General features: G+C 38.7%; 1 protein-coding gene across 5 annotated transcripts in view; it reads right to left on the minus strand.

The window, feature by feature from the left end:
- Window positions 1-25,115, minus strand: part of Ptprb (protein tyrosine phosphatase receptor type B) — a 128,613-nt gene that overhangs the window by 83,911 nt on the left and 19,587 nt on the right. For 3 of the 5 annotated variants that reach the window (XM_013159195.3, XM_003475922.5, XM_063255138.1), the window contains exon 4: window positions 6,496-6,769. In XM_013159195.3, coding sequence (XP_013014649.2) covers window positions 6,496-6,769 — 274 coding nt within the window. Of the gene's footprint in view, window positions 1-6,495; window positions 6,770-7,143; window positions 7,344-7,885; window positions 7,931-25,115 lie in introns of those variants that run through there. The other 2 variants (XM_063255139.1, XM_005006367.4) reach the window with 2 other exon arrangements.

A 25,115-nucleotide genomic window follows, 5' to 3' on the forward strand; every position in this document is an offset into this window, starting at 1 on the left:
TATCCTCCTTTACAATTGCATCTTTCACCACTGTCTCACTTCTGCCCAAGAGATCATTTTACTAATTAAAGTCAATTTTGGTATCTTTACAGAAGTTAGGTTACCATTCTAGCTAAAAGCAGTGTGATTAGGGAACTTGATCAAAAGCTGCATTTATGCAGTATTTTACATAAAGTTGAACAAACATTAGCTATTCGTATAATATAATTGATGGTTTTCTTGTGGAAATCAGAGTGGGGGTGGAGGCAAAGCCCAAATCACTCCTATTACAGGTTTTTGAAAATGAGAAACAAAATTATGTGGAAAAGGAATTATTTCAATCAGCAGTTCATTAAATACATTTCTAGAAAGATGGTTTTCTTTACTGTTGTTGTTGCTTGACAATAGATGATTTTCTTGCCTAAAGATGTTACACTGTATTAAGCCCATGTATTCACTTGTGACACTCAAGATTTAACATCTTTGAACACTAAATGTAAAATTCAACTGCTAAAGAACTTTCTAAAACTTTAATCATCTTGGAAGGGAGATTAAGGCACTTTTGATAGTCATTTACATCATCATATTAAGCACTGGTATGTGAAGTGCTGGGAGTGACCAGCACGCCAAGAATCTGCAATCTGCCTGGTGAGTTACGGTAGATGTGAAAAGGGTAAACAGAAAGATGAATTGTCAGAGAAGTTGACTTTGGTGGCAGACTGAGGCCTGAGCTCATCCCAACAGTGTCACTCACCATAAGGGTAGCTTTAGGCAAATTACCTCACTTCCTTGCTCCTCCATCCCCTCATCTGCAAAATGGGGCTAATGATATATAACTGCTTTGCAGAGTTGTAAGTGTTAGAGACAATGGAGATGCAGTGTTAAGGTCAGTCCCCTGCACATAGTGGGTTCTCAGGAAAAAGTAGCTGGCTTGAGTGTTGCTACTACTCTTTCTGTTAATATAGGCTGAGAATCCTGTATCTGAAATGCTTGGGAAAGACTTGTTTCAGTGTAGATTTCAGAATATTTGCATATATGTGTTTAGATACCTTGAGGATGGAACCCACATCTAAACACAAAATTCATTTGTTTTATTCCACCAAAAGGTAATTTTATATATTATTTTAACAATTTTATGCAGGAAACAGTTTCCTGGTATGAAATTTTCCAGTTGTAGCATCATGTCAGTGCTCAAAATTTTCAGTTTGGAGGAATTCAAATTTTAGATTAGGTATGCTCAATCTATAGTAATTCAGGAAAACATTAATGCTAAATTTGCAACATGGAAAATGATACTTGAGGTTTTCAAAGCAGGCTACTTGAAAGAGGTGAAATTGAACAATTATAAAAGGTCAATTAGGAGTTAAATATCAGTGAGAAGAAAGCAACTGTGTAGCAACAGAATAGTTTAAAGTACTGAAAAGGTCACTTTCAGTGGATATTGGAGAACCATGTCATTACTGAGGGTAACGGAGACCGCTGTGTCCTCATTGATCCCTTTCGTTATCTTTCAGGAGTCCCATCTAATTCCTTGATTTTGACAACAGGGACTTTTTCGATGTTATCCAATGCAATGCATGATTACAATATAAAAAGAAATTTCTGGGCCTCCATTTTTCATCAGATTGTGGCCCAAAAACAGTTTATGAGTTATTACTTGACATATATTTCCACACCTGGGTGTCTAAATAGTAAAGCATTCACATTAATATTAATAGTGATAAAAATATTGTTGTTGTGTTAAAATCCTTAAAGAAATGCTGGAATTTTTATAAATTATATTAGATAATGGTATCTTGGATTTTAAAAATGATATCCAGTGGGGGAGTAGGAGACGCTATGGAAGAAACAAGGTTGGACATAAATTGGTAATTACTGAAGGTAGGTGATGGGTACACAGTAATTCATTACATTACTGTTTTTACCTTTTTATGTGTTTGATTGTTTTCTATATAAAAGGAAGAAAAAAGAAAATTGAAAAAGAATCACTCTACTGTGTCTACTGTGATCATTTTAGCTACATATACTCTTAGGGGCATATATACATCTTAATTAAATAATTCAGCTATTTAGAATGAGCTTGATTTTGCATATAAGATCAGAAAAGTGACAGTACAATATATCTTTATTTTTCAAGGGTATTCAGGGAACTAGTATCTGATATTGATGGCAAAACACACTTTGGTAGATCTTCTCTCATTCTGTTTGTACAAATGTAAATGGAGTTTTTAAACTTTTGTACATAGATCAGCTAGACCTTATGATTTCTGAACTATATAGACTGCAAATAGCTGATTGCTAACTACTGACGCTATCACCCATGGTTCAACACAATTGAAAATCAATGCTCTTTCACAAATTTCTTCACACTAAAACACATTTAAACATTATTTCATACTATGTAGGCAAAGAACATGCAGATTTAAAGTATCTTGTAATATATTTGTCTTCTTGGAAAGCAATAAAATATCAATTTGGAAAAACTAATACCAACTAAAAAATAATATCTTTTCTTCAGAATAGTGGAAAAAATATTAGAGTTAGAGCCAGTTAACCAGGAATCGAGTTCTGACTATATTATACATTAGCTGTGTAGAGTTGTGAAAAATATCAGCTCTTACGAAGATGAATTTCACATTCAGCCTGAAAGTAATAATTGTGAATTTACTACATACTTAGTAGTAGTAAGTAGTAGTATTACAAAAATTATTCCAGGTTGTTTGTATGGAACAATTCGAATCCCGTAACACCATGTGATGTAAGCAGTGCTATTATTATCATCCCTATTATATATTTAGAAAGAGATCTGAGCTATTAACTTCAAACCATTACGAAACCTCCCCCTCACAATACCTCCCCCATAGGGTTACCAGGAGCACAAATGCTCTATATGCTATAAAATAAACACAAAATATTAGTTTTCTCTTCCTGGAAAAGACAGTAAATACCTCTAGGTATCACAGATTTTACCACGTATAAACACACATGGTACCAAAATCTCAAAGCGCAATAGAAACGTTATGTCAATAACTCTTGAACTTCAGTGTACACTGATTCACTTTGATATTTAAAATGCAGATTCCCCCCAATTTCTTTTCTTTTAAATTCATTTCATGTACAGTAGAAATCAGGAATATTTTAATAATTGTCTGCAAGACATTTTGATGCAATTCACTTATGGAAATTCTTAAGAAATAATATTTAAACTTAGAGCTTTATAAATGTTATAGGCTTAACTCTGTCTCTATCAAATTTTTTTAAAGCTATAATGCCCAGCACCTCAGATTGAGGCTGTATTTGGCTACAAGGCCATTAAAGAGATGATTAAAGTTACAGTGGGTTTGGTGGGTTCCTTACTCTATGACTAGTGTCCTTTCGAAAAGAGGAGATGAGGACACAGGTCACTCAAGTCAACCACGAGAGGGCACAGTAGGAAGGCAGTCATCTGCCAAATGTCCCCAGAGGCAGCCTCTGCTCTAGACCCCAAGTGCACGGTCTTTCACAAGTATCCAGTTATTCAATATTTTATATTTCATTTTATATTTCTGGTTAACTAACAACTTTATAATGTGAGTTTCAAAGGATGTTATTTTTGATTTAATGTCAAATAAACCTAAGAACTGCCGAGTATCTGTCCCTCTATAGTTATCACAGCACAGTGTACATGAGACAGAGTAAGTACTCATCCAGAAGGATGTGGGGAAGTCCTGCTGCCATCTTCAACCTAATAACCTGCTCTTGTATCTGCTCAAAACTACAAGGGAAGGGATTTCCTTTTGCTCATCATCTTTATAAGCTTACCAATCTCTTCTTGGCATTGTTTCCTGTACTATCATGTTTGCTGTATCAAATTTGAATCCAGTTTTTTTTTTTCTTTCTGACATAGGGTTTCACTATGTAGTACAGGCTGACCTTGAACTCATTTTGTAGCGCAGGCTGGCCCTGGAACTCAAGAGACCCTTCTGCCTCAGTCTCCTAAGTGCTGGGGTTACAGATGTGCACCACCATGCTTGATTCCTAAATCTACATTTTCCAACTCTGGTTTTTAAAACTGGAGTAGTGATTCTTGCTAAAATATACTCAGTCAATTAGAAATTTTTATCCTTATGGTCTGATTTCTATATCAAAATAACTATTTTAGATACTTCATTGGAAAAAAATCACTAGAAAAGTGATAGAATGATAAAGAAATCATCTAAGCAACTGCTGTATTTCTATCCATGTCTATGTAGGTCTTGTTTTTATTCTAGACTGATAAGCCAGGCAAAACAAAAACCACACATATTTTGAGTGACTTTTTGCTTGAAATTTGTCTTAGACTTACTATTATACTAGTTGCTATTGCTTTAACAACAATAAAATATGATTGGAAGTCATTTTTGTAGCTTAGAATTAATAATGAAGAATATTAGTACTTTTTCTTAATTAAATGAACAAGGTCTTTAAAATACAGAAAGCACTGTTGGCAAATAAAAGAATTAGCAACAATTTAAATAATCTCCCCCAAATGATCTTTTAAATATCTTAGTTTTGTATAAATTTTATTTAAATATAATTTTTATTTTAAAAATGTACAGAATTATAAAATGAGTAACACCATCATGCAAATAAGTGTGGGGAAAAATCATCATTATTCCAACACTACCTACAATTTGCATCCTTCTTGTTTATCAAATGAAATGAAGTTTATCCAATGTGTCATGAAAAGTATTTGCAAAATACCTGCTTGTAAAGAATGACTGTCCTGTGTGCCAAAACATGGTAGGTGCTGATGGATCTTCTTTTACTCAATATAGTAAGAGGTAAATATTTCCTGCATTTCACAGATGCGTCTGGATCTGAAACACCTCCCTGCATAACTAAACTCCAGACCTATTCTATGCTTATATTACCTCCAGTAAGTCTTTTTCTCTTATCATTTTTCCAAAACAGTAAATCTTTTGGGTTAAAAAAATTGCATTCTGGCTTCTTAAGGTCTTTATCTTTTCTTCAATAAGCTTCTGAAGCTCATCTGCTTTTCAAATTGCTCTCCTCCACTGAACACATAAAGTTGACCAGATGCCTTTACACATATGGTTAACGCATATGAAAGTTCTGCACTATAAATTTCTCAGTGCTAGTAGTCTGCATTTTCACAGAATTGTCTTCAGATACCAAGAAATCAACAATGTTATGACTGAAATGTAATCACTTGAACTTTTGCAAAAGGTTCTGTTTATATGATTGATTTTAGTCTTTTTGATTCCATACAAAAAAATCTAGACAATTAACAAGTGGTTTCTCTTTTCAATGTAAGTTCCTAGAATTCTTAGAAATTATCTGAAAGTTTCATTTGAAGAAAGCTGAGTGATGGAATTGAGCTTTATGAATTGTTTTCTTTGAAAAAATAAAGTTTTAATATTTAGTTACATGAACCCAGTTAAATTTCCTAGACTGAGCCTGCTGTGGTGGGGATCACCTGTAATTCCAGCACTCAATCGGCTGAGGCAGGAGGATCACCATAAGTTGAAGTTCACTCTTGGCTACATAACAAGTTCAAGGTCAGCCTGGTGAGACCCTGCTTCAAAAGTACAAAACCAAACCAAACCAAATTATTGGGTTGGCTATGAATGCCTTTCAAGCTGAACACTTTCTCACTTCTATGCAGAATTATAATTAAAGAAATGATTTTTGTTGAGATTGAAATGAGAATAAATAGTAAGGATAATGCATTTCTAAATTTAACTTTTAAGATTTTTCACATAAATTTGAATTTCTGACTGGAAGTAAGGCTTTACTCTTGCACAAACTGAGACACTGTTAAAGACAGCAAAGTCAGGGAATTTGGAACACATATTTGGGGAGCTGAGAGGATTAAATGAGATAATACCCATGATAGCTTTAGTACTTCATAAGGACCAGAACCTGAAAGATAGGTGCCTATCAGATAGAAGAACTGAGACCAGAAAAACAAACTCTGACCACACACACGTGAATGGGTTTACCAAGTGTAAGAAAACAAGTTGATTTTAAGTGCAGACTAATCAAAGAATGTCCTCCAATACTATCCTGTTTTAGGCACACAAAAGACAGAAAATCATTTTTGCATCCTCAATTCTAGGGACTTTTCTAATTTTTCCTCTATGAATAGCTTTATTCTAGGAAAGGCATATCCTTAATTATTGCACTTTCATTATTTATTCTAAAAACATTTCCTTAAAATTATTCCAGGGTTTGACAGTTTAATACAATGCAAGCACAAACCACATCACTTTACCAAACTCTCTCCACGGCCCGAGGTCCCTCTCCCTCTTCAGTAGCTAGTCAGTCAACTGCTGCTTTCAGCAGTAGAGGAGTTGAAAGTTAACCAAGTTGCTCCTAGCCAGATCTGAGAATAGAAATCCTTGCCAATATTTGTCTTCATGGGTATTTTTACTTTATTTTTTATATGCCTGAAACTCACATGAACATAGGGTAGAAAAGGCAGGGCTCAGGCCACAGTGGCTCCGTCCTCCAATTACACCTGTCAGACTTTACCTGTTTGCAAGACCACACTGCTCTCTTCTCCATCCAAAGAAACAATCCTGAAGTGATAGGTGGTTCCAGCCTGTAAATCTTTAGCATTACATCCATAGGTGGTGTTGTCTATCTGAATGATGCTGCACCACAGGGACTTGGAGGTGTCACTGCTGTAGATGACGCTAAAGTTACAGGGTGACCCTGAAGCTCTCCACTGGATGGACGTCCACAGGCTGGAGACTCTGTGCTCCGTCAGGGTGAAGTTACATCTCACTGACTCCGCCAGGCCAGTCTGCAAAGGAATCAAGAGACCACTGTTTAAACCTGCAGTCTGTACTGCCCAGGAACCTGTCTGAAGCAAGCTCTGGGGTCCCCTCCACTCATCCCTGGCTCCCAGCCACCGCCGGCCCCTTTGCCCTGTAGCTGGGGTGAGGGTACAGGGAAGGCCATGGCAACTGTCTTCCTAGATGCTTTCCCTCAGGAGCAGCTGGAGAGAAGGTGGCTTTTGCCTTTCACATCAGGATGAGTTGTCAGGTTGGCTGAGAGTTTGGAAGAGGATGTCTCTTCCAGAAAGAAGAAATGTTGCCATCTGCCCCATCAAAGCACAGCCTGGGAGGCCCCCAAGTAGAGTGGGAGTTGGTTCTCCACCCTTCTCTGGCCCCTCACCTGCAGCAGGCCCAGGGTGACCCACAAGGTCACTCGGGTTCCATGGCTCAGCATTGCGCTCAGTGGTTGCGATCTGGCCTTTTAACCGAGGGCGAGCGCGAGCCACTTGTTGCGCGCTCGGCGCGCCGGCGGGCGCAGCGCGCTTCCCTCGGGGCTGGCCGGCGCTGGGGCCCCCGCTGCTCCCGCTGCTGCTGCCGCCCGGGCGGGCTGCGGACGCGACAGGCGGCGGGGCAGGCGGAGCACGGCCCTTCCCACGCTGCCATGCTGACCCGCGCCGCCTCGCCCCGAGCCCCGGCCGCGGACTTCCGCAATCAAAAGGCAATTTCCTCGTCTCCCGGCAGAGGAACAATGCGCCGGGGAGGGAGGGAGCCCAGGAGCCACGCCTGAGGCTGCCCGGGGGCCGAGCGGCCAGGCCGCCCCGGCCGAGGGTCCTGCGCTGTCCGGGGCTGCAGGGCCGCGCCTCCGCATCCTCCGCACTTTCACTTTCCCCACCCTCCGGTCCTCGGCGGGATGCTGGCCACAGTTAGTCGGTGCGTGCGCCCTCTCACTTTCCAGGCCCCCACCCCCACCCTGCCTCCCCCAGCACCCAGCGCCTCCCCCCCCCCCACCTTCCTTCCTATCTTTCTCATCTGCTTTCTCCAGGGCCTCTTTTCCCAGGATTAAACTTGACCGCAGCACATTTCCCTAGGTCGCCTGCATTCTTTCCTGGAACCTTTTATTAGAGTGCTTTCGCCCTTCTCACCTCCAGGCGTTCATCCATCACAGCGCGCATCCCCTTGACACCAGCCAAAGAAAAGACCCCAGAAGAGCCTGACCTGGTCAACTTGACCTCCAGGCTTTTCTCTTTTCGCTTTCCCCTCTGGCATAGGTTTGTGGGCTCCCTAAATCTCACACGAACGGTGCCAAGAAGCAACAAAATATAATCAAGCCCAATTGTTCAACCCACAGCAAAGCAGTTTCATCCCTGGCTATCCAGAAGGGAAAACCATTTATCCATAAATTGTTCAAACAATAGAAGAAAGTAGTTTCCACTTTTTCTTGTTTTCTCCTCTCCCCTCTTCCTTTGTCTTTCCTCCTCTTCCCTCCCTTCTCCCTTTCCGTCTTTCCTCTCCTCCCTTCTAATATTGTTGATGGCCCAGCTCCCCAAAATTAAAAAAAAAATACATTGACAGCACTAACTGTAAGTCCTTTAGCAGTTGCACCTCGATGGTTATATTTCTGAAAACAAGATTTCACAAAAGCTCCCAATATCCGAAGAGCAAAAAATTGAATTGTACACAGGTCATAATAGCAAAATGATGCAACGATTTGCATTATTTTGATTTTTGAAAGGTAACATACCTACCCAAAAAAAAAGAGAAGCAATTCCACATTTTACTTTTTAGGTTGATGAGGGGATGGCATATTTCCTGCGTTTCGGATAAATTTTACAAAAAACTACTCTTGAATATTATCCATTCTATCTCCACTTTGAGGGAAAAATAGAACGAAAAAACTAAAAATATTTCTATTATTTTAGAAAATGTGCTTTTCAAAACTCTTTTAATGAAAAATAAAATTGCATCCCTTTCAGAAACTGTGTAGGCTTTTAGTCTACAGCCAGACCAAAGGTCTCAAATCTCCCTTTCAGGTTAACAAACACACGAAGAAGATAAAGCCTGTGCATTTCTGTGAAAAGAGGATTTCTCCTATTTCTCTAACCAAGTCATTTGTCTTACTCAAGAGCTTTTTTCTCTATATTTTGCCCCAAGTTCAGGACTTGCAAAGCCTGGCACACCTTTTATCTCTGCAGAGACAGCCCTCTTCTCGACAGGCTTTATTGTAATCCCCAGCTGCCTGCAGCCTATAGAGAAGTTCTTCTGCAGCTTTGCTCCTTGTACCATTACCTTTTTCTTATCTCGCTGTATTCAGAAAACAATGTGGCTACTTCAGCTGTAAAACTAGACTAATACACTAAACTCCTCACAGAGCTATTATGAGTGAACAAGATTATGTATGTTAAAGAGGCTTTGTAACCTTTAATTAGTTGTAAAACATCAGTTTGCCTAATACAATATACAATATATGGCATCAAGTTACATATTTTTCTTATCCTTTTTACATAGATCCCACTTTCCTTCTTTCTTTCTTTCTTTCTTTCTTTCTTTCTTTTCCTTCCTTCCTTCCTTCCTTCCTTCCTTCCTTCCTTCCTTCCTTCCTTCCTTCCTATCTTTCTTTTTTGGTCTTTTCCACTAGGGCTTGAAATTTTTCTCATACATTGGCTCTCAGATTTGTAATCTTCCCATTTAAATATGCTAAATACTCAATACTCTTCTGTCCTCTGTGGAAATTTCTAGTTAGTCCCAACTCCTGAGCTTTCCCAAAGGCATGCTCCATGCCACCCGTGTACTGCACTCTATCAGTTAATTTTAGAGCTAAATTTTCAATGTACTATGTACTAATCCTTCCTTATAATACAGGTAAATGTACCAAAAAAATAAATTTGAAGAGGACGGATCAAACAGAAAAGACAAATTATTCTTACAATAACACAGTTTACATGCTTCCAAATTAACAGTGACCTGCTAATAATGCCCGTTAGAACAGGAATCAGGAAAGTAAGAGTGATTGCTTTAAATAGTTATTTTAAGTTTGATCTATCAAAGAGAGACACATTTAAAATTTTTTAAAAATCTATTTTAATAATTTCTTTCTACAAATATGTATGAAGAATCAGCAGTGCATGAAGGGAAGGACTGCTAGTTCTACATATTTGTTTTCCAAATGTATGTAATTATTATTTTGTTTGTATTTATTTTCAATCTTTAGGCTGAAGTAGAGCTCAAATAATCATTGGGTCCTAAATAATTCACAAGAATTAAGGGGAGTTTAAATTTAGGCTTTTACTGATTATATTTAATTTTTTAGAATCACATATACAGTATTCATATGCAGAATTTGAAAGGATGGTAATAGATTCAAGAGAGTATGGAATGGGAAAAACTGCCAGTTATCTTTTCCATGATGACTTTATTGAAACCAGAAAAGTGCAAGCTGATTTATTTTGTCCTATGTCCTCATCCACCTTTGGAATTCCTCAAATTCTTTTGAGCCTGTTCAGTCACATAATTGCAATTCATTTGTTTTAGAAGTTACTGCATTCCAGGAATTCGGGATCAGCCATTCTACCAATTAAGGGATAACCTTTTCTCTCGGATACTAGGAAACCTTTCCCAGACTACAAGGGAAGGGTGGGCCTGGTTTATTAGAGGTCAATGGACAAACAGCTGTTTTTTAAAAATAGCAATAGCAATTAAGAACCACGTTACAGTTAACACAATTATTAGTTGTAAATTCGTGATTGAAAGAAAACATGAATCCTGTCACATTCCTGATGATCAATAGCATCACTGGTTTTCAGGGCTCCAGGAGCCACTCTTAAAACTGTACTCATTTGTTTTTTACAAATAATATTTTAAAGCAGTGATTGCCAACCTTTTTGACACCAGGACCAGCCTCCTGGAAGACAGTATTTCCCACAGAGAGGGGAGGGATGGCTGGGATGAGGATGCAGAGTTTGGGGACTTCTTGACCTAGATCTCTCCCAGGAGCACTTGCAGTTCACAAGATTTGCTTGCTCCCACATCACCTTCTGCATAAAGGCTGAGTTCCTGACAGGTCACTGACGTTTACTGTGTGTGGGGGGTGGGGAGTGGGATCGGAATTTGTGTTTTAAAAGATCCGAATGACCCAATGAAGATATATGCAGGGCAATGTTTAGAAGGATCCTGAACATGAGGCTTCTATCCTTGCAGAGCTGTGGTCCAACTCCCAGCACATGGATGCCTTCTTATTCACCTTTCTGGAAACCCTTAAACTCAGTCCTTTGAGTTTTTAATGATGCTTCATAAAGTTGGGGATGATTGAATCATTGGTCATAGGTCATTAATTCAACCTTCAACATTTTTCTTCTCCCTTTAATCTTCTGAGCACACTGATGGTTCCCTGGGTCTCCATACCATTTTGTGGGCATCTAGGGATTCCAAAAACCTTCATTTGTATAACCTCAGGTATATATGAGCAAGACTGTTTTTTACCTTTATCATTCTCATTTTAGAGCCAGCTCAAGAATCAAGGCCCAAAGGGCAAATATCTTAGCAAAAGGTACTTTTAGTGTTCTAGTTTTGTGACAGTTACAAGGGCTACAGGAGTTATGAGCCAGGAATCATGAATGAAAATCAAAGTACAGATGCTCTTCCTTCTGCTTTAGGATTATGTCTCAATAAACCATTACACATTATAAATGTTATCAATTGAGAATGCATTTAATACACCTAATCTACTGAATATCACAGCTTAGTGCTAGTACTTTGCCAGAGAATTGGTTATTTACTGCCATGATCATGAGGCTGACTGGGTGCTGTGGGTTTCTCCTGCAGTCCAGCACCACAAATGAATTCTATACTGTCCTATATATTGCTTCCTGGGAAAGGATCAAATTCAAAGTTTAAAATACAATTTCCACTGATCAGACATTGCTTTTGCATCACTGTAAAGTTGAAAAAATCATAAACAGGGCCATTTGCTTCTATATTATAATATTATAATATTATGGACCACCCCTGGGTTTCAAATCATGTATGTTACAGCAAATCATGTGTGTCAAAGCGCTTACAATTGTGGCATTTATAGAATAGATATAACAAAAGTTCCAACTCAAACATGCCTAACATTTGGAGAAGACAGTGTGGATAGATTTAAAGAAATAATTAACGTGGCTTATGAAGTCATTACAAGGATTCTCCTATTCTTATGCTAGATTTATTATTCTTTCCACTTTTGTTCTATTGCTCTTTTATCCTTCTATAAATGTGCAGAACTGTCCAGCACAGAAATCAGCGAATAGTTAGTTAGACTCTTGAGGCCAGTCATTTCTGATAGGCATTACATTCTGAGAAGCTTTAACTAAATCACTTAATCCATTTGATGACCAAAATCAGGATTGTCATAAGGCTTACTTACATATGGCACCATGCAACACCAATATTACACTGTCCCACACTGTGGTCACGATACAATACAGTTTCGTTACACAGCAGATCAGTAAAAATTGTAGAAACTTTTTCTTTGCCTTTCCAACAGAATCTAACCTTACTCATGTATGTCAGATATTATGAAGAACAAGTGCCCTTGCCGTGGACCATGGCTTGACTAACCTGCTTTCCAGTTTACTTGGAGACAAAGTCAATTACTTGCTCTCTCTCTCAGCTCAGTTTCTACTGTATAGCAGACCCCTATCTCACCACAGGGAGGGACACTTGTAGTATTTAAAATACTTTCTATCTCTTGTAACTATGCTGCAGGCTATGTTTTATGTCACCCTGATCTGGAGGTGGGGTCTGTCATAGTATAGTAATGTAAATCATAAGTTCCTCCGAGAACTTCCGTGAATTTGGAAGGTCATACAACTCTTACAGGTAGGTTGCGCAAGCCTCAGCAACCAGGACAGGGGTCCATCACCCCATGTGCACTTCAGCTGCTATTTGTTTTAAGAACAGCTAAGAGGTCTTTTGTGTCCATGTCCTTCCTCAAAGGTGGGTCCTAGGTTTGTTCAGCATCATTTGTGCAGTTGGGGAGGCCAACTTTGCTACAGCCTCTTCAAATTCTAGTAGATTCCCATTCTTTGGCTTTCTTCTGGAAAAGAGGTCTGTGTAATCTGCCTATTTTCAGATATAAATCAATTTTCCTCTGATTGTTGCTTTTCATTAAAAACAAATTCAAGTTTTCCTTGAACTCAAATGTCCTCCACCTGTTTCTGCTAAGTCCTTTCCCTGTCTTTGGGCTGTTTAATCCACCAGGCATGTTGCTATTCCACACTAACGGCCAGCATAGAGTTGTGGTACCTGTTTTACAACCAAACACCCTGAGTCCTCTTTTCTTGGGTTAGACTAAAGATGGTCACATCTAGAGGAATTTAGTTTGACTATGGCAGAGGCCTCTCAAATTCTTCCTTGTGTCAAAGTAGCTACTTACTCTGGGGCTACTCTTTGGGGAAACTCTGATCCGCCAAGTAATGCCAACTGCTTTAATTCCATCAGGATTCTGCTCAGCGGCTTTCCATCCACAGAATGAATAGTGATAGCTGTTAGTACATTACATACTGTAGCATACTGAGTGTGCTGGCATTATATTTTGCTCTTTATAACCAAGAACATTTCTAAGCCGTCAACCACTAAGGTTTATAGTCACATAGTAACTGATCAGGTAGGAGTTGTGCACCACATTTTTTGTAGTCCCAGTAGGAAGCAAGGGGATTGGTGGTATGGACTAGGATTTGAAGTAGTGGTGGAGACAAACTAAGAATGATGGGGAATTAGATGACAGAGGGGATGAAAAGTGGATCAATAGAGTTAATTGAGACCCTTCAAACTTAGGGTCCTCATTCAGGCCCTTCATTACCTGGCCTTTGCCCACTCCTATCCTGTCTCCAGCTGGCTGGTCTGATAATTCATTCATTTATCTATTAGCAAACACTGACTGAGCACCTACTGACAGGTTTTGATACAGGTTTTTCAGACACACCCATGGAGTTGATATTTCCTTGCCCCAGAGTCGTGGCACCTGCCATTTCCTCTTCTTGGACAGATCCGCCTAAGGTTCTCTGCTCCCAGTGGGTTTTCTTTCTCATTTTGTAGAGGCTAGGTACTGACTGAGTTCATAAGGAAAAAGTATTTCTATTATTTTTCATCTCAGAGACTCATTTGTTTAAAAACATTAATAAAGTGCTCTGATCAATATGTATTTGTATAAATTTATATGTATAAAAATATTTCTATTTATAGAAATATCTAATTATATTTTTTTACATTGTCTGCCTTGTTTGGCCATTTGAGGAGGCAGCATGTCTCAACAAGTGTTTGTTTAATGAATGGACAGGTTATTGTAGCTGTTCAATAAATATTGTTACATGAATAAGATTTCTAACAGATCCTTTTAAATGTGGCCCTGTGCATGACTCAAAAAGTATCCTACAGGGGCCGGGGATTTAGCTTAGTGGCGTAAGCACTGCTTGGCAAGCATAAGGTCGTGAGTTCAATCCCCGGTACAAAAAAAACCCCAAAAAACAAAAACATCCTAGAAGGAAAAGGGGATGAGAAGAAAGGGAAAGGAAAAGCAATAAAAAATAGACAGAGAAGACTGATTTTGAATGGAAAAGAAAAAAACATGGGGAAAGAGAGTGGTTAGGAAGGTGGAAGGAAGCAAAAGGTATTGAGAAACTTAAATCCTTTAGGATGTATCAGAGTGTCAGGTGTTAGCAATCATCCGAGAACTTGCTAGAAATTCAAATATCCTTAGGATAATTCAAATATCCCAGCAGACACGTAAGGAGTCAGAAACTTGAAGGTAGAGTTCAATATTCTGCTCTAGCAAGCCCTCTTACTCTAGTTGTTGAAAAAGAGCCTTTCAAATTCCAAAGGAGTCTCAGGTAATACCCCAAATTCTGAGCAAATATTTTGTGTCTTGGAGAGTTAATGTTATCTTGTCACTCTTTTTTTTTTTCCTTAAGTTTCACTGAACTCTATGGTTTCAAGAATGATGCAGGTTATTTAGGTCTTGAACAATTTTAGAATAAGCAAATTGGTGATTTTTGTAATAAATAATAAAGACGTTTTGAAGTTTACAAGTTCTCACTCATAGTGTGCCAATATTAAAGGAAAAGGAATCAGAATGCAGCTTAATTTAATAGTAAATGTTAGACAAAGGGCCAGTGTGACAATACCCTTCCTGTTAGGGTTTTTTTATGCAAATCTCAGTGGTGTTTCCCAGAACTTTTCAAGGTGAAATAATCAGGGGAATATGCCAACTAAAAACAGTTATAAAATAGCAAATCCTTTTCTAAACTTTAATTTGAACTGACTCAATAGTAATCTGCGGCAAAAGTGAATCAATTTTAGGGTCAGCCATTTAAAAAAAGATGCCCTAAAAATGTACGAAAGTGACATTTCCCAAGCAGGTTTTTGAAAACAAGACTATGGGTACCATGTTTTGTAGAGTTACAGTTTGGAGTGCTGCTATTTCAAGGAATCTTTTTAGATAAATTTCTTAGATCACAGGTCTCTGAGAAATAACAAAAACATCTGAAAAGCAGTTGTAAGGATTAAATGAGGTGTATGTTAAATTTTTGTAATAAATAATACAGTGCCTAGCAAATGGGCTTAATAAATATTAGGAAGTATTATGCTTTCTATCTGATATCCAAGAGTAACTCTTCAATGTTTCCTCAGCAAAGGCATTGAATGGCTGCTTGGTCTGTTGGCCATGCCGAGATTTTTTTTTTAAATCCTGGAAAGGAAGAGTGGGAGGGAGCCTCTAGCAGCAGGCTTCATCATCCCTGAGACACAGCACTTTTTTTTCCCCAGCAATTTCTCATTCTCTTTTCTTCTTCCACTTTTTTTTTTAAACTGGGGAAACAGATTTTGCATAGCTTTTGTCATAACTTTGTTACCATAGGCAACCAAATGACTCACAGCAAAATGGGACTGTAAAACAATTACTTTTTCAAGGTTTGTGTCACCACTTCATCTGCACCAAGGTCCCTACCACTGGAGCTTGGAAACAGCTACAGAGGAGTCAAGTCAACGCATCAGCACTCACAGGGAGGCAGTCTGTATGGGTGTGAGTGCTGTCTGATATGTTTTAAGATCTAGGTCATGATTCATAACATTCATGCACCAAATCTTAGCAGAGTACACAAACAAAACATGATTAAATATAACCCTGAAAAGGAAAGGCAAACAAAAACATACAATCCTCCACTTCATCTCTCTTAGAAAATGATGATCGGATGATTAGGCTGCCTTCTTTTTATCCTTGTATCATATGATCTCTCCTGAATTGTCTGAGTGGTTGCTGTTTGGATTTTGACTTCTTTTTTTAAAAAAAAAAATAAGAGATGGAGCTATGCTAGGCCACATTCTGCCTGTTTCTTACTTGGGCCTAATTCCACACAGCTCCTCGCTTATCCCGCCCTTCTCTAGTAGATGAGGCAGACATATGGCAGCTCAGAGACCCCCGAGTATTGGGACTGATAGTGATCAAAGCAGAAGATCAAAGGATCTTACTATGCTTTTCAAAAATGTAACATTATAAGCGTTGGTTAGATTATAGACCCCTTGATGAAAGGAATTCTGTTTCTTCATTATCTTTGCCACATCCTGAGGTCATAGTGACTCCATGTCTATTATATCTTGACAGAATAAACATTTATATCCCACCACTAAACAAGAGCATGGTTAAGTATTTTATTCATAAATATTTAACAAAATAGTATTCTTCAGCTGTTTGAGTGCAGAGGTGGAATTCTTTAAGCACATAGACCCCAGCATGTAACACCTAAACCGTAGCATAAAAATGTCCAGTCAGTTTGTGCTTCACGTGGACAGACCCCAGCTCCAAAGATCTAGTTCATCTCAACAAACAGAAGGTCATCTCTGAATTTGTTGCTTTTGTCAGAAGATCAAAACTCTTAGCAAAGCCCACCCTTGCTGCATTTATTTCACAGCTCTGCTGTCCTGGGTAAAGTACAGCTTTGTGGAAAAAAACCAGCAAAGACAAATTTTTCATAGACACAGGGATGAACAGCAGGCACCCAGAAAACTACATACATGAGTGTGCTCCCTGGCTCCAACCTAGTTGGGATCCAAAACAAAAGAATCCAGCTATGATGAAAAAACAGGTACCTCCAACTTCCAAGGAGAGGGTCAGCTCTGAATTTAGCAGCGATAGTACATATTCAGCTGCCAGCTCCCACAGAGCGTGGGAAGAATAAAAATGAATTTTTACTTCAAAGAGAACTCCTGGAATTCATCGCACTTCTCCTTCAGCTACTTTTCACTATACCCTGCAAAATTATGTTTTAAAGCTGCTTTTCTGTCAGTGGAATGTGAATCTGCCACCAATAGCTGGGGTAGATTATAGAGACTTAAAAGTACTTAGCAGTTTCTTCCAGAAATTCTTTCTCTTATCTTCATACTTATCAGCTGGCTCATCTGCCAATTTTGACTCTTGGCTTGCTGCTCTCATCTTGTAAATGCGTCATCAATGCTCTTGGTGTCCCCTCCTCTTTCACCCCTCCATTCTCCCACCTGCACTCACCCTGGTCCTGGAAGGAGACAGACCTCGGTATGTCTGAGTCATTGCCTGTCTCTCACTCTCATGGGATCCACCCTCTGAAAGCCCTCAAAGAAACATCTCAATTTCTTCTATTTTTAAAACTTCTTACTTTGAAATAATTTCACATTTATAGATAACTGTGTGATTTGTACAAAATGTTTCCACATATCCTTTACTGAACCTATCATGTTTTTTGTTTTGTTTTAATATTCTGCTAAATTTGCTTGCCTCTGTCTCTGTCTCTGTCTCTGTCTCTGTCTTTGTCTCTGTCTGTCTATCTGTCTGTCTGTCTGTCTGTCTCTGCATGTATTCTACCTTTAGGTGAACCACTTCTAAATAGATCACATATATCCTGAATTAAGTATGTAATCTAAGGAAAACAATCAAGTTCAGGTAATTCAACACTGATACAGTACTTAAATTCACAACCAATATTTTGAACTTGTCAGTGATCTCAATTATGTCATTTTTGGTATTTTTTTGTTTTTTCTCTAATATAGGATCCAGTTCAGGATCATGGATTGCATTTAGTTGTCAAGACTCTTAATTATATTTAATCTGGATCAATTCCTCAATCCTTTAAATTTATCTCTATGACACTGACCTTTGCTAATAATACAAGTTGGTGATTTCTATAGTGTCTTCTTCCATCTGAATCTGTGTATGTTTCTTTGTGGTTAGATTCAAAGTAAACATCCTCAGCTGCATTTTTCCTCTTTCTTAAATGTTTTTCCTAACAGGTTGATTGTCCATTTATCCTTCTATGGATCACAAACCTAAGTGATCAGAATTACTGCAGAAGATCTGCACATTATTGGTTCTACTCAGTAGATTCTGACCTGGGAATCTGAGCTGTACCTTAGTAAACTCAACAGGTAATTCTGATGAACATGGGGCCAGATTGAAAGCCACAAAGTTCTGTCAGTGGGTACATTCTGGCTTCTCCTTTCATCTCTTTTTGATTTGTCATACTCTCTTTCTACTGCATCAGCCTTTGCCTGAGGCAGACTTCAATTGCCTGGAAAGTCTTAGAATGCCAGAGAAATGATGGCATGTTAAAGAACCCATTTCAGGAGCATATGTTCTGTTTTGTGGCTGCACTTTTATGCATATAATTTACATTGTAACAAAATATCAACAATCTTTCTGTGCACAAGATGGAAAGAAAATGCAAATTACCTAACTAAAAGAAAATGAAAGAAAGTAAGGCTAGTGTGGGTCGAGTGAATTATAAACCATATGTATGCTACTGGCACATGGTAATTCACTTTAGCTGGCAATCCAGGAAACTGCAGCCCGTATCAGAATTAGGTTTGAATGATGCTAATTATAAACAAGGGTCCCTAGAAACATCCCTCCCACAATATGCTTTCTTGCCTGGTCTTTTCTGAAGCATCAGCAGTCTGTTTATATATTATCTCATTTACACTAGATAGTCTAAAAGTCATGAGAAGTGATTTGGGTTTTTTCCCCACATGACTGTACTTTTCCTTGTAGCTAGTAGCCTCTGTGAAGGGGGATTCTGTCCAACTTTTAGTTCTAGCTATGGAACTGTAGTGACAGTAGGATGTCTTCTCTGCATACTTGGAGTGTCCCAATAAAAAGGCCATCCCAACCTTACCGGGAGGTGGGGGAAAGTGGAATATTTTTCTGCCTTTGCCTCCTCATTTATTTGGGAACTCACACTGGGCTGTGATCTCTTTGAAGGCCAAATGGAAGGAAATGCAGAACTGTGAAAGCCCAGACCAGTACTACAATGGCTATTCATGAACTAAGGAAATGCAGTTCCTCCCCCAGGGGAGGGGAGGGGTGGGGTAGAGAGGGAAAGGAGGAGGTGTACCTCCAAACAGGATTTATAGATATTTTGAAGTATTAGAACCAGCCAGTAACATTTTTAATGTATGTTCAGCATTCTATTTCTTTTAAAGCATTTGCATATAATATGGTCTGTTTCCTACAACTGTTGCCCTGAAGTAGGCAGGACAAAAATGATGAGGTGAAGACATCACTCAGATATAAACAAAGTTTCTTTGATACCAGAGCCTTAGTTCCTCACCCCTGGCTCAGACCAGCCACACTGAAGCCATATGGTCAATAAGGATTCCTAAAAGACCTCTTCTGAGAGTATATTGCTCAGTAAAAGGCAGGGAGACTGGTTAGGTGACATTCAAGCCCCATCAGTCCTCCTCTTGGAGGCCAGGTCTATGCAATTAACTCTTTTTCCTGCACATTATTGCTCCGTTTCCCCAAAAGATAGACCTCCTACAGGCTTGCGTCAACAACCCCTGGCCCTCACACCTCACCTATAGTGCAAATGAATGGGGAATGGCTAGTTGCATGCTCCCACAATTCTGACCCCTGCAACTAGCACTGTGCACAGGATATGGTGCATTTTTCTGTAGGTTATGGATGCCTTGTTGACTGCATGGGGGACTCCATTCATCTCTTGTTGCACTACCAAGTACAGTATTGCACAAAGGATCTGTGTGCCTGGAAGCATCTTCTAATTAACACAAATTCCCTGTCTTGGCTCTGTTTACCTACACAAGGTCCCATTCCTCAAGAAATATACACCACAAAGCAACAGTAAGAGGCTGCAACTGGGTAAACTGATTTCTGTGACATGACTGTTTAGCTTTTATAGCACCATCATCACCACTCCTCGACACACTGCACAAAAGTGCCATTAATAATGGGAAACACGTCTGGAAATCTGAGAGGAGACGTGAGATAGACAACAGATTTATTTAGATTAGTGATTTTCACACTTCAAAGTGCATTAGTGGACTTAGCTTAATATACAGATTTCTGGTATTCCTAGAATTGCTCTCAGTAGGTCTAAGGTAGAGCACCAGCAGTTGCATTTCTACTAAGTTCTATGTCTGGGATCCATGTCTGGAGAACCAGTGATCTAGATTTTTCCTAACTCATACTGGAAACAACCTTTCTTTTCATTACTTTGTCCTTCTGAGGACCATTAAGCCACACAATAGTATTTATAATAGTAATAGTAGTGACTAACATTAATCGAACTTTATTTCACTATTTTCTAGGTTTACACTACCACTGTGATATATGTTCTTTTAGTTAATGAACAAGGTTGTAGACATTAGCAGAAAGAGAGAGAGAGAGAGGGAGAGAGAGAGAGAGACAGAGAGAGAGAGAGATGTAGATATAGAAAGAGGCAGAGAGAGAGACAGACAGCGACAGAGACAGAGAGAAAAGTCAAGAGCAAGATTGAGGGTTTTTCAGGCCTAGTACTGGCCCAAGTATACAAATTTCCCAAGTCTGACTCCTCAAATGTCAGATAAGGCTGCAAGAAAAGAAATGGAAAAGAGGAAAGAAAGCAAGGCAAGAAATATGCTGTTCCTGCATAAACTTAGGACAGTTTTGTAGTAATGTTAATAAGGAGTGGTTTCTGTATTTTAGATCATATTTTCTTTGTCTTTTGCCTTCACTAATAGGTACTATATGTAGAGAAAAGGTACCTATGAGTTCAAGTGTGTGTGTGTGTGTGTGTGTGTGTGTGTGTGTGTGTGTACTCATCTTGCTTTGTCATCTGATGCTTCAGTTAGCATCTGTAAAACAGAGATGATGATTGGTGATGATGATGATTAGTGACAGTGATGATGATGATAATAATTATGACAAAATAGTAGATTCTTTTGTGGCCACAGACTTCCACACTGTGGTAATTAAGCTTGGTTGTGTCAACGTGACTGGCTTTTGTACTGCCCTAACTATTAGTAGAGCGCATTGCTGGGGGTGTGTGGGTGTGTCATGGAGTTGTGACCTTGAAGTTTGTATCTGTTTCCTCACCCCTTCCTTTCTGGCACTGTTTTCCTGCTTTACTTCCTGGCTGCCATGGGTGAACAGCTCTCCTCTGCCAGGCCCTTCCACAATGCTATTTCTGTCTTGGAGCCAGTTGATTGTGGAATGAACCCTCTGAAACTGTGAGCCAAAATAAATGTTTCCTCCTTCAAGTTGCAGGTGTTGGGTTTTTTGTCCCAGCAATAGGAGAGTGACTAGTACCCTCACCCAACATGTATGTCTCTTTACAATGGAACTTAGCGGCTCTTGTTATCAAAAGTTGGAGTCTGTTTCTCCACCCTTATGTGTCTGGCTTAGCCTGTGGTTTATGTGATCATAGAATGTGATATTAAGTTTTTCCAGAGACAAGGCCTCAGAAGCCTCACAGCTTTCACTTTTTCTCGCTTGTGAAGCTGCAACAAACCATCATGAAGAAGAAGCTTCCACGGCCTCACCGAAGGATGAGACAGCAACTCCAGAGCCCACACTGCCAATCACACAAGCAAGGCTACTTTCAATCTGCCGGCTCAGCTGGCCAAATGCAACCACAATAGACAGCCAAGAAGACCCAGCGAGAGGAATCATAAGCAACTGGAAACTCATTGTTTACAGCACTAACTTTGGGACAAGATTGTTACAGTGATAAAAACAGACGCGAGTACATATACAGCTCCTCCAGAATATATGAAAGAGGTTAGCATCACTCTGTAAGCAAACTTAGCTTCTTTTTCATCCTCTGCTCTCCAGCTTTCTGCTCTCCAGCTACTACATAACATCTCCTTATGCTTTCTGCCTCATCACTCTAATGTACTGTTGATGAAAGGAAAGAAACAAACACTCTACATGATATTTGTTGTTGTCTTGAGACAGGGTCTCACTTGGCAGTTGTGGCTGGTCTTGAACTTGAAAACATGCATTTGGGCTGTTTCTTAAAATATATTCTTTCTTATTCATTGCAGAATTATTACAGGGATCTTATATTCTCTAGGTTTTTTTTTACATTTAGGGCAGGACGAAGATCCTTATTCAATGAATTTAGTACATTGTTTTGCCTATGTAATTTATGATTCAATCTTTATTATTTATTTTTACTTACTCCACAATCTCTGCCAAATAGTAGGTGCTTAATAGATGAGTACAAAATGCACCATTTGACTGAAGTAATAAAATCCCAAGTTTCTTTAAATTTTAGGTGAAAATTGGATTCCCTCTCTAATTCCATCTGTCCCACCTCAGTTTCTTTGCCTTTCTTTATCTAACTTTCTCTACATCTTACTAGGTTAACCCTTTTTTTTTTTTTTTTTTTTTTTGTCTTTTTCATTTTTACCGGTTGGGGATCGAACTCATGACCACCTGCTTGCAAGGCAGGTACTCATGCCGCTGAGCTAAATCCTCAGCCCCCTAGGTAACCCTTTTATCTTGTTAAAACTTAGTTCATATATTTCATTTTTCACAGCACTTTCCCTGAAATCTTTATACCATTCAGAATCTTCTGTTTTGTATTATGAAACTTTCTGTGTGTATCTCTCTATCTTTTAACACCTTGGCAGATGGTTCCTTTGGAAAATAATTTTTCATTCATCTTTATGATGTAGTAAAGTAATAACAATTAGTATTTCTCAAATGCTCACAAAGGTCCAGGTATAGTAGCAAATACTTTACAAGTATTCTCTTTCAATCCTTGCAACAGACTGCAGAGGTACAAGTTTTATTTACAGATGGAGAAACTAACACTTAGAGAATGTAAATAATTTGCTCTGGTCACCTATCTAGAAAGACTCATTTGGAGCTTTGCACTCAAATTTTGAGTTCTCTAGTATGCACTGTGTACTGATGCTAGGTCAGTTCTCAAAAAATGTTGAGTGGGTGGATATTTTTCAAAGTGACTAAATGGAGCACTTATCTTTCACTATCTCTTACACTTTTGTGTGTGTGGTAGGGGAGAGTCGAAGTATGATTAAGAGAGAAATGAGAGAAACATGAAGGACAAAAAGGGTTAATTAGTTTATGAAGGAAAAAGATATACCTCATAACATGAATGTATGAAACATTACATGGACACAAATTTCAAAACACTTAGGCAGTAAAAACACATGGCCACTCGGGATGACCAGCACAGGTAGCCATTGGTGGTAATGGGTTCCTTACTAGTCAGGTGGTCAAGAGCTCTACCTGCTTCCATACACTTCAGTCTACTCAATTCATAGACCTTCTTTTCTATCCTCTCCATTCCATTCCATTTTCCCTACATAACTCCAATTGATTCCATTCAAAGCCATTTAATTCTATTCCATTTCAATTCCTCAACTTCATTCCACCGCATTCCATCCTGCTCAGCTCTATTCATCTCATTGTAGACCCTTTGTGGCATTTCACCCCATGCCATGCTACTCCTTTCCATTCACTCCCCTTGCTCCAATGCACTTTGTCCTTTTCTTTTTATTCTCATAAAATTTTACTAGATATCGAATCTAATGCATTTCTTTCTTTCTTTCTTTTTTTTAATCAGTATTGGGGATTGAACTCATGACTGAGCACTTGCAAGGCAGGTGCTTATGCTGCTGAGCTAAATCCCCAGCCCTCTAATACATTTCAAATGTTGGAAAAGCAAACATTTTTCTTATTTGATACAGTCCTTAATCTTCAAACTTCATTCAGATATTTACTGTGTTCACTCAATAACATATCACTCCAATCCACAGCTCCTTTAGATAAATGAATTCAAAATTCTCACAAGCCAGGTATCCTGTGATAAAGAAAATGGACATGTAGAAATTTTTTTTTTTTTACACAATTTGAAGAAACTAAGTTCAAGGGGCCAGGGATTTGGCTCACTAGCACAGCATCTGCCTAGCAAGCGCAAACTCATAAGTTCAATCCCTGGTACCAAAAAAAAAAAAAAAAAAAGTCATGCAAAACAAACAACAAACAAGCAAACAAAATCAAGCAAGCAGAAAAAGAAAAGAAGAAATTAAGTTCAATGATTTTATTTGTCTTTTATACTTTTCTAGACACCTTCTGTCAAGGAAGAGTATCTTTTGAAATTGCTTTCAAAGGATGGACATTTTATATCCCAAATGGCTCATTTTTATATTTCACAGCATCTAACTATAGCTGTTTATAAATGACTGTCAAAAAGTAAATGCTCTGATTTAGCAAAGATGTCTACAGAAATCTATAGTTGTAGAAACTGTCTTTGGAAAGAGCACAGCTTTTACATAATTGTTTCTCAGGACATAGTCAACATTTTGTCTGAGTTAAAAAAAAAAAAAGCTGAAACATGAGAGTTGGTTGCATAGACATTCTGGTGTCCCATCTGGAGCTCATATATACTAAAGTGGATTTAATTCTAGAAAAAGACTTAAAAATCACCAGAGTGCTTCATGTGATTTAAGGCTGATAACCCAACTCAGGTCATGTGAATTCAGTAACACAGTGCTCGGTTCGTTTAACTAGTATAGTGTGTATGAAATAGCTTTGTAACTGGTTGTCTGGGACATATTCCAGTGGAAATCAGGAAACTCTTGGATGTTTCCCTGTGTTTCATTGTGGTCAAACCAGGGCAAAACGCTTTTTGCTGAAATATAACCTTTCAGTGGTCAGGCAGATACAATTCATGATAGTTTTCATTCAACATATTTCTTAATACATATTAACATGTATGTGAATGAATACTCTTATAAACTAATGTTAGGATGGAAGTTTTAGTGGAGGCATAATCTGCCAAAATAAGCAGATGCTCCACCAATGGGCATTCATTTTCAAAAGTGGTGAATCTCACGTTAGTGGTTCAAAGAGTTCAGAAGTTGGAGAACAAAGTGCCAGTTCATGACAGCATCTGTAAGTCACAGCTCTTCTGCTTCCACTTCCTTTCCCACTTTCCAAGCCCAGACAGATCCAAAACCATAATTACTGAGCTATGAGATGTGGGAGGAAATCTAAGGTAAGAGAGAAACTCTTGACATGCTCTCCTTTCCCTACTTTAAGCCCTAACCGGGAGGAGTGATACG

Source organism: Cavia porcellus, unplaced genomic scaffold, assembly GCF_034190915.1.
Source record: "Cavia porcellus strain 051 isolate PalLab524CR breed Dunkin Hartley unplaced genomic scaffold, mCavPor4.1 scaffold_8, whole genome shotgun sequence".
Lineage (NCBI taxonomy): Eukaryota > Metazoa > Chordata > Mammalia > Rodentia > Caviidae > Cavia > Cavia porcellus.